This window comes from Brassica rapa, chromosome A03 (genome assembly GCF_000309985.2).
Source record: "Brassica rapa cultivar Chiifu-401-42 chromosome A03, CAAS_Brap_v3.01, whole genome shotgun sequence".
Classification (NCBI taxonomy): domain Eukaryota; kingdom Viridiplantae; phylum Streptophyta; class Magnoliopsida; order Brassicales; family Brassicaceae; genus Brassica; species Brassica rapa.
Window position 1 is genome coordinate 19528582 of NC_024797.2, and position 9963 is coordinate 19538544.

The following is a 9963-nucleotide window of genomic DNA, read 5'->3' on the forward strand; positions in this document are numbered from 1 at the left end:
TTATTAAAAATTATAAATTTTAAAAAAATGCATAAATTTTTAAAGAACTATTTTAGTAATAAAGCTTATATAATTATAAAAATATAACTAAATAATATTTTGAAAATTATAAAATATTATTATATTTCTGTTTCTACTATTATGTTGAAAATTATAAAATATTATTATATTTATATTTCTACTGTTATGTTTTTTATTGTTATATTAGTGGTGATTTATGATTGATTACCATATTTTAAGAAACTTACCAATAATATAAATCAACATTAAATGTAAATGTACATGTCATAATTAATTTCAAATTATCTCATCATTGTTAGTATAACATGTCCTCATTTTCTTTTAAAATTATTGTGGTAATAACACATAGCAAATCATTTCTTAAATTATGTCTAGCAGACATGGATCCCGTACCCTGACTCTCCATATCAGTCTTATAATATAAAATGCTTATTAATTTATTAGTTCGATTAATCTACAAATCACTATTAAATTTGAAATTTGAGTTTACATATAGTGTTAAGACAAATGCTAATATTGGAACAGGGCTACTTATTTGTTTAATTTAATAACTAAAAACCGCTTCGATTGTTTCTGAAATGAAACAAACTCTGTTTTTAAAAGAATTATTTGGATTCTAGTTCGGTTTAAATAAGGCGAACATGGATTTAGCACATTTTCAAATAATTTATCAAGTACTGTTTATCTATTTTATTTAAACTGTTTACGTAAAGTCTTTTGTAGAAAGTTTCAGTTTATATTTGATATTATTTTTCTTATCCGACAACCTGTAATATACGAATTTGCATCGGGATGATGATACAGTAATGCCATTAGTCTATTCCGACCATTTGCGGTGGCGGACATGGAACCATACTCTGACTCTTCATATCAGTTTTATGATTAAAAAAGCTTATTAATTGATTAGTTCGATTAATCCACAAATCTCCTTATTTAATTTGCAAAATTGGGTTTACCTATAGTGGACTGGTCGTTAGTGGGTGCAGATCCTTGATCAAAGTGGTGAACGGTGGTGCGAATATAAAAATATTAGAAAAAGATAGCATTCACGATAATAATAATGTGTTTCAAAAAAAAAAAGATAGCATTCACGAGAAAGGAAAACATCTAATGATTGGTCGAACAGTACAAAAAAAACGTGTTCTGTAGTGATAACTCGATGATGTTTGTACCCTGCAGTCAGGGCCATTAGACCATTGTTAAGAAACATTTTAATAAAAACCATATCAAATGTTTTTCAAATTGTCCAAAAAAAACAGAAAAAAACATATCAACATGATATAATTTGTTTTATATAAAGCCCTACTTGAAAAATATTCGTTTTATATATTAATCAATACAAGATATATACTTTTAATATAATAGTATATGATCAAACATAAAATTTCGTAATGTATATATAATAATTAAAATATTGCATTGATAAAATATATTATTATATGAGATTATACCCAAAAATAAAGGTAAATTGTTTTTATATCTTTTTGTTTGTTTGTATAGTTTTTAGGATGTAATTTTAATAATAAGAATAGAATTTTAGGTGGTGTTTTGTTTACAATAAAATAATATGATATTCAATGTTGTTTTACAATTTCATAACTTTTTTACATTTTTAATTTATAAAATAAAGGTTTTGAGAATTCCATCAATCAATTTATTACTAATTAGCATATAAACTTTTTTAAAACTTCATACTTATATTAAAAATAGAGTTGCTCTTAATTCTTACACTTTTTGGTGTTAACTATTAAAGTTGATTTTGATATTTTTCTTCTTGTTACTACATATATAAAAGATTTGAAAATATTTGGTTTTATGTTATCGAAGATTTTTTGGTGCTCTCTAATTTTAACCGCCTGATGGTAGTGTAGTCACAAACGAGCTTTTGATTGCTAATTAAGTTTGGTACAAATGCACTACACTACTTTCATCGTGTGTCCAAGTGGATATAAACACATTGTTTACGGCCGATTTGAATACTCAAAAAAATACACTTTCTTTAAAAATTAGTTTGGATCCTTCCATAGATTCGTATTATTTTAGGTCAATCAAAAAAATGTTAAAAAAATATTTGGAATATGACAATTTGTTATATAATTCCATTATTTTTACTTTTCTTGTGGCTAAGAGCTTGCGCGTGTGTGACTGCTAGCTAGTCGTCTCTTTGGGTCAACTTAAAATATCAGCTAAAACAATCCCAAACCAGCAGACGAAAGAAACTAATCTACAAAACATCTTCAAATCTTTCAGACAATAAATCTGAAACTCAAAATGGATCAAGATCAAGACCACGGTGGAAGAAACTGTTGTAGCTGCTGCTTTAGCTTCATCTTCACGGCAGGTCTCACTTCTCTTTTCCTATGGCTAAGCCTTCGTCCAGACAAACCCAAATGCTCCCTCGAATACTTTTACCTTCCTGCCCTCAACAAATCTTTAGACTCACATTCACCTCTCAACACCACTCTCAACTTCATGGTTCGTCTAGCCAATCCAAACAAAGACCAAGGAATCTACTACGACGATGTCCACCTCTCTTTCTCCACAAACAGTTCCTCTCTTGTGAACTACACAGTGCCAAGATTCTACCAAGGACACAAGAAGAAGGCCAAGAAGTGGGGTCAGACTCTGCCTTTGAACAACCAAACGGTTTTACGAGCGGTTTTGCCTAACGGGTCTGCGGTTTTTAGGATGGATCTGAAGACGCAGGTGAGATTCAAGATTGTGTTCTGGAAGACTAAGAGGTATGGAGTTGAGGTTGGTGCTGATGTTGAAGTCAATGGAAATGGAGTTAAGGCTAATAAGAAAGGGATTAAGATGAAGAAATCTGATTCTTCTACTAGGTTAAGAAGAAGCTGTTTTTGGATTTGTGTTTTGATGAATCTGCTTGTGTTCTTTGTGATTCGTTAACTGATTAATATGGTTTTGATTATTTTTTTCGATTTTGTTGACTCTTTTCATGAGTTTTGTTGTGTGTTTTAGTTCCATTTTCTTCTGTCTTTCTTATTCATAGTTTCTAAATTCGACCAAGTAATCGTTGGATAATTTGTTCAATTATTGGTTTATTTCAACTATGTATTTGTTTATTCTATCAACAACATTCTATTTGGAAAGGAAAGTAATTAGCCTTACATACATAATTATAAATTGGGCATGAAATGAAGGAACAAAGAACACAGGACAAAGGTACATCATAATACAGTAGTGATTCTTTTCTTCTTTTGACAAATAATAGTGTAAAAAGTATGAGACGAGAGCTTTGTCTCTCTCTCAAGTAAATATTATAGAGAGAACAGCTTTGTTTTTTCTTTCTTCTTTTGACAAATAATAGTGTAAAAAGTATGAGACGAGAGCTTTATCTCTCTCTCTCTCTCTCTCTCTCTCTCTCAAGTAATACTATAGAGAGAACAGCTTTGTTTTCATCCTTTTTTGTTATTTCCACTTTAATTTGAAGTGTTTTCTGGCATTTCTTTTATCTTTTTCATTTTTGCATATTTATTCGACTTTCCTCATGTATATAGGGAGTTGTCGAATTCGGAAGGATTTTGTGAATCTCTTGTCTGCTTGGTTCTTCTCTCATGCGGGTGTAATTTCTCAGTTTTCATGTTGGTTGGTCTTCTGAATCTGAGTAAAGGTTTTCCTTGATTAAGTCTCAAGATGATTCAAATCGATTAGAATAGGGTAATCAAAATTTACTCGTACATTATGATGACAAATTATTAATTTTTGTTCACTTCGATGGTTGATAGATAACATCATGATGTGAAGCAAAACATTCTTTTGAAAAAATGCTTTCTCAGCTTGCTAGATGAGAGAAAATGCGTAGCTAGAAGATAACATGCGAGAGAAACCAGGATGCCCTGCCATCTTATGTTTTGTAGCTAGGAACGTTGTAGTTTTCTTGGAGGTTTTGTTTCTAGTTTTCAAATAGTGATGTTTTGCTTTTAAACATGTAATCAAATGTATGAAGAATTTTCATCATCACACTGAACCAAAATTAGTAATTTTGTCATAATCCACAAGTAAAATTTGGAAAACCAAGTCGTCACCCATGACCAACTCAATCCAGATCTTAAAACCCTAGACCCTAATGTTTCTATAGAAAGAACGGGCTAGTTTCTGTCTTTTCTTTTACTGGCTCCATCCATGGAAGTCAACACTCTCGGTCTCTCCCATATCAATTGTCCAGACGCTGAAAGAAGTAAAGGTAACCCATGTCTTTAGGAGGATTTGTCGAGACACCTACTTTGCTGTCATTGAAGATCACCCAACGACCTTCTTTCAATATGTGTGCCACATAGTGACCACAGTGAGTTGATGTTCCAATGTGGCTTACTATCCCAAACAGCTTGTATCCTGCATTTTTTTTGAAGCTTTTTAATGTTAGCATCATTCTCACACTTTAGATTCGTTTTGGAAGATGAGAAAGTAATAAAAGTGTTTTCAAAAGAAACTTACTCCCTCCTCCGTCTGGTAATTCACTTTGAGCTGGAGTTTGTGCTGAATTGCTTGAAGACACGTCCATGTCCGAGATAGATGCATTAGGGTTGTTGAATATCCAATCTGTTGCTTTCTCTATATCTCCTCCCTAATCATAAATAGTCACTAATGAGAAAAAAGAGCCTATAACAAACTGGAATTAATTAAGGGCGGCTTAAAAGATTTACCGAGGCTTTGAGTGCCTTTCGAGCAACCTCTTCAGCAAAACCAAAAGAGATTAAGGTATCAACGCTTGATTGATCAACGTCAGATGTCTGATTGGAGATTGGTGCGTCGATATCTATGAACCACAATACATCATGTTAGAAATTTGGTCAAATCAAGTCTCAGCTGCAGACTTGTGGAAATATTTTCAATTACCTGGATCATCCATGTGAGAAAGCAACCAGGTCATCGCCTCTTCCACCCCAGTATTAGAAGTATTTATGGCGGCTTTCTGGCAGTGAAGCTGGCTGAATCCCATTGAGACAAGTTGTGCAACTATCTCCTCATTTGCCACAGGCTGTGCTGATTCCATCGCTTCTTCTGGAACTGTATTACAGAGTTAAGTTAATCATTTATTCAGGCGAAGAGGATGAAACACAGTTATTGCAAATCAATATAACAACACACCATCGTCTGGCAATAGTTCCTCGCCAGGCTGAAGCCCTTTGCTGCGCATGTGGCTGATATCAATTACATCCGGAACATCAATGTATACATCTGTCTCCGCCAAATCAAGAAGAAGAAAAAATGAGCATTTTTATATAAAAAACCAATGGAGGGAGTATTAAAAGGATTGCATTTTCAGAAAGAGACCAAGTTTCTTTGGCACCCAGCCTGCCTCCATAACAAACTTCCGCATGTGCAACACCAAATAATCTGGGAAAGATGTCAAACTAGTTGTCCTGCACAGAATTTAACCCTTAAGATATTAGTGTGTATTCATTCTAGTCTTGAGTTGTGGTAGGATTCACTCAGAAAAAAAAAACACCATACTTGATAGCTGTTGTCTTCCCTTTCAGAGCAGTGCTATAGTAATCACGAATCTGCTCAGGTGACGAAAACGTTGCTAGACAAGCTTCTAAAGGAACTCGTGGGCGTACAATTTCATCAGTTGACCTGCTCAGGATAAATATATTAGATATTGCAGAGAAACTACAAAACATATTGAACTTGATTAAACTAACTCACATATTATCTTCTTCCAGTCCTTTGTCTGCTTTCTGGTTGTTAAAGGCTTCTAGTTCATCTTGATCACCAAACATTTAGCAAAACAAAACACCACAGAATTAAGAACAATGTCAAATGATAAAATGAAGCGGAACAGAGAAGGAAGAACAAGATATACCTTTATTAGTTGCCTCCTGCAATGGAATGTTCAAAGAAAGAATACAGTCATCCCTCTTATTATATGAAACCTTTCCAGATGAACAAAGGATCTTTTCTTCTACTCCAAATTTGAAGCTCCTTGAAGGGTCTAAATCTGGTCTCATGTTGTTGCCACGCTCAACCTTGTCTAGCAAATGGAGGAAAAAGTCAAGAGCATCCTACAACACAGAATGGTACTGGTTAATGTAAACTCTTAACTAACTCAGTAAATAGATGATTAGAAGGAGCGTCACTCAGAATAATCTAAAAAAACACTGAGCATTTCAAATGACATGGTTTTCACCTGTTGTCTCATAGAAGAGAATTCTGCATGTCCTGCAGCAACCACCGATTTGAACATGCGAGGAGGTATTCCTTCTTGTCTCTGTCATCGATTAAAAACAAATAAACATGTAAAGAATCAAGATAATGCAAAACAATGTGTGCCATCTTCGGCGTATGTATGTTTATTCAGATGTCAATATGGAGAAGAAATTAGAAACATGTCGAATAAGAATCTTACAACATCTCCAGTTGCAACATCCTTCTGCAATCATAAGAATGGGAAAATCAATGTACTTGCGAAAAGAGGTGGTTTGGAACTTTGGATAATGTACAGGTATATCATATACCGTATATGCATTCAATATTTTTTCTCTTGAAACAGCCATACCTCTGCCACAGGAATAGAGTACTTCCCAGATAATAACCCATGTCCAAGCTTTGTTCTGCCACCAACAGCAAAGTTTAAGAAATTAATATGCAAAAACCGCCATGCAATTGTCCCTCATGGAAAGCATATGAAAACCAAGCGGAGAAATAAAAAATAATAATTTGAGGATGTATCATGCAGATACAGAGCATGTAACAAATATAAAGTTGAAACCTTTTTATCATTACAATGTCAAAAGTTCAACGGCATGGTAACAGAAACTCACAATTGCATATTGATGTCCAAAGTTGGATCAGCCGGAGCCATCTCAAATGCCAACTTTAAGCTCTGATGTGAAAAGTATCTGCAACAATTTCAGAACCAGAAGTTATTCCAACGGACTCCAGAGCAAAATATTTGTGTTGTTTTTCGTTATACATGTAAGACGGAAACATGGGCAATGACATCTACTTGCAAATATTTAATTATATTTACCTTGAAATAAACGAATGGGTCGAGAAAAGAATCTGCATCGTAGCGGCCAAGTAGCAACTAGCAAAAAAATGAAAAAAGGGGCATAAGGCATCGCCAAGGAATTGATATCCCTGATAAGTTTTTAATTACAAAGAGTACCTGTTCCCAAGATTGACAAGTCCGGTATATCCCGGTCCAAAAACTGGTACCAATTCTTTTCCACTCTCTTGTATACGATTCCAATCAAAATTCGTATTTTGATCAAGTTCTCTTTCGGCAGTTGTCATTTCTGTCTGTAGATATTGATATTAACAACCCAAGAAAGTTAAAAATTATTCAGATGAAAGATGTTTTATCAAATGGTATGTTATTGAACAAAGAAGATGATCAAGCAGTATAAACTGGCAAACAAGAACAAGAGAACTAGGAAATGAAGCGTTGTTGCAAAGAAAGAGGACAAAAGACCCAAAAATTACCCTCATATTGTAAACGCTTAGACGTTAATGACACAACAAGTACATGTTATTAGACTGAACGTGTGTATGGAAAATAGTCTCAAAGCAACCTTAAATGACATTCTCTAGAAGCATGCTACAGCTTCTCATTCGCAGTTATAAAATTGTATGCAGTAACACTGATGTGAGTGTACTTGCTCTTGGCAAATGAGAAATTTAGACTCACATTGCAACATCTACAGCATGTTGAAGAAAACATGGTTGTTTCAGTGGCAACTGATGGTGAGAAAAAAAGAACATGAGATAGAAGCTTTCTGGAACAACTAGCACTTGCCTAATGCTACGTACAAAGGGTATCTATCAAAAACCAAGAACTACAAGAATACCAAAGCTTGGGCCTATAATAAAATGCACTATACGAAACTCATTACTTAGACAAACAACAATATAAAGTGTCAGACAAAACGCACTATTCCCCCTTACTAACCTTCTGCATCGTGGAGAAGTCGATTCCAAAATGGGCCAGATGCTGAGCCAGGTGCGGGTCCAAAACACTGTCATCTTCCGGATAGGAATAAACATCTGCCAAAATATTTATAACAGTAAATGCTGAAGATATTAGAACCACATTTATACCCAAAAAAAGTGATGCAGGACGCCCCCCTTATCCAGCAAAAAGAGAAATACTCAAGAGTCAAGTCCAGTGACTAATCTGGTTCCTAAAAATACAGCTTCAACATCTTCAATTTTATAGGAAATTTAAAACTTCAAATCTGAAAGTTCCAGCCACACATTACTCCACGCTTACTTTGCCTTGAAGGCAGAGATCAGCATTTTTAGCATACATTTAATAACGCTAAAGAGTACCTAAACTATTTTTTAAACAGACCTATGACTAATCCCCTTATATCACAAGTCTTCACATTTCTCAAAGAATAAAATAAAGACATTCCCAACAAAATCGACTAAAACAAGAAAACTTTACCTGCTGCTCCCAAGTCAGCTGTGATAGTTCCAAGCTTTACAGCAAGAGGGTAGTTTGTCTCCTTGTAATGCTCAACTGCATGGTTATTTCCCCCGGTCCCATCCCAGTTTTTCCTTCCACAGAGAATCATTCCGTCGGTAAGATTAAGCCACAGATTCTCCGTCTTATCACACTTGGAACATTTCCAACCAGAGGGAGGAATAACAACGCCGCTCTTGATCTGCTGCAGCGTCAACGCATGCTCACTAACTTTCTTTTCCTCAGCTGTCCAAGCCGCAACTTGCTCTCTCTTCTCAGCACCAACTGCACTCATTACAGTATCAACCGCAATCCTCACCTGCAATTATAAAAACACAAAAAAAAAAAGAATTTAAACACGTGCATGTTGCTGTAACAAAGCTTAAACCACACAACAACATATTGCTTAGTACCTTCTCTGGTAGCTCAACAGAAGGGAATGGAAGTGAAACAAAATCCGGAAGTATGACTATGCTATAAGACTCTTCATACTCAGGCTCTTTGTTGTCAAATCCCCCATCCACTCCTGCATATCTCAAATTGTTCAAAGCAATCTTAATAAATTGAACTAAAATCCCTAAGATCTTAGAGCCTCTCCCACTAGGAACAATCAATGTGATACCTATAGCGAGGAGAGTCGGCTTCTTCAGAGGGCGATCCTCAGGAACAGACTTGGGAGACTCCTTGATGTGCAGATACACAGGGTTTCGCGTCTTCTCGTAGTTCCAGGAAACGTAATCTTTCCCAAAAGCGAGAAAGCTGTTCATATCCACGAACAATCCTCCTTCGGATCTCTGAAAATCATAAACTGAATCAAACAGTCGCCGCCAAATAAACGGAGTGTCGAAGGAGAGAGGTTTTACCGGAGTGTCGAAGGAGAGGCAGCACTCGTGCTTGTAGATGCGGTGGGTGGGCTCCGGGATCTGAACCCTAGACAAGTTTGATCGGAGGAGCTCCATAGCGTTTTCTCGAAGCTCGGCGGAGAGAGCGAAATGAGTTTGTTTTGTGTTGTGTGATTATCGCACGTCTCGTTAACAAGGTTTCAGATGAAAACGTCGTCGTAGTAGTAGTGGTAGATTCTTTTTCCTCTTGATTCTTGCCTCAACTTTTGGGTTTCATATAGAAGAGAATCTTGATAATTAAAAAAATGCGTCAGTTTTGGAAATTTCGGTAATCAATATTTTGTTGGATAAGTTTTTAAAATATTAACCAAAGGGAGGAAAATTTATTGGATATGTTTGGCCCAATAGCGACTTTGTATTTTTACCCAACCCTTTTTATGATTAGATTCAAAAACAAAACAACAAATTTAGAAAGGATTTTTTTACATCTACATACACATTTTGAGTTTATATTTACACCCACGGACACTTTCCACATGTGACACACATATAACATGTGGTTTGTCTCTTATACCCTTAGACTAAGTTAACTATACATTTTCTTATTTTAAACTAAAAGAAAATATGTAAATTATTTATCTTTTTTTCGAGATTCATCTTTCTCTCTCA

At 34.9% G+C, this 9963-nt stretch overlaps 2 protein-coding genes across 3 annotated transcripts; one reads left to right on the forward strand and one right to left on the reverse strand.

Annotated features, from left to right (window-relative positions):
• Positions 1–1493: 1493 nt before the first annotated feature.
• Positions 1494–3113, forward strand: LOC103859868 (protein NDR1). Its single transcript, XM_009137452.3, has one exon. The coding sequence runs from the start codon at positions 2293–2295 to the stop codon at positions 2926–2928; it is 636 nt and encodes a 211-aa protein (XP_009135700.1). The 5' UTR covers positions 1494–2292; the 3' UTR covers positions 2929–3113.
• Positions 3114–3954: 841 nt separating this feature from the next.
• On the reverse strand, positions 3955–9570 carry LOC103859870 (ubiquitin carboxyl-terminal hydrolase 14). Of its 2 annotated transcripts, XM_009137453.3 has the most exons (20): positions 9316–9570; positions 9075–9246; positions 8866–8978; positions 8435–8771; positions 7937–8031; positions 7154–7287; positions 7016–7072; positions 6807–6884; positions 6542–6596; positions 6392–6415; positions 6173–6253; positions 5849–6047; positions 5692–5749; positions 5497–5619; positions 5317–5405; positions 5131–5220; positions 4879–5049; positions 4686–4798; positions 4477–4606; positions 3955–4374 (listed from the first exon to the last, which is right to left on the reverse strand). In XM_009137453.3, exons 1-20 carry the CDS (start codon positions 9409–9411, stop codon positions 4196–4198), a joined length of 2394 nt encoding a protein of 797 aa, XP_009135701.2. In that variant the 5' UTR covers positions 9412–9570; the 3' UTR covers positions 3955–4195. The 2 variants fall into 2 exon arrangements, with proteins under 2 accessions (XP_009135701.2, XP_018513480.2); XM_018657964.2 differs by lacking the exon at positions 6392–6415.
• Between the last annotated feature and the right edge of the window lie 393 nt (positions 9571–9963).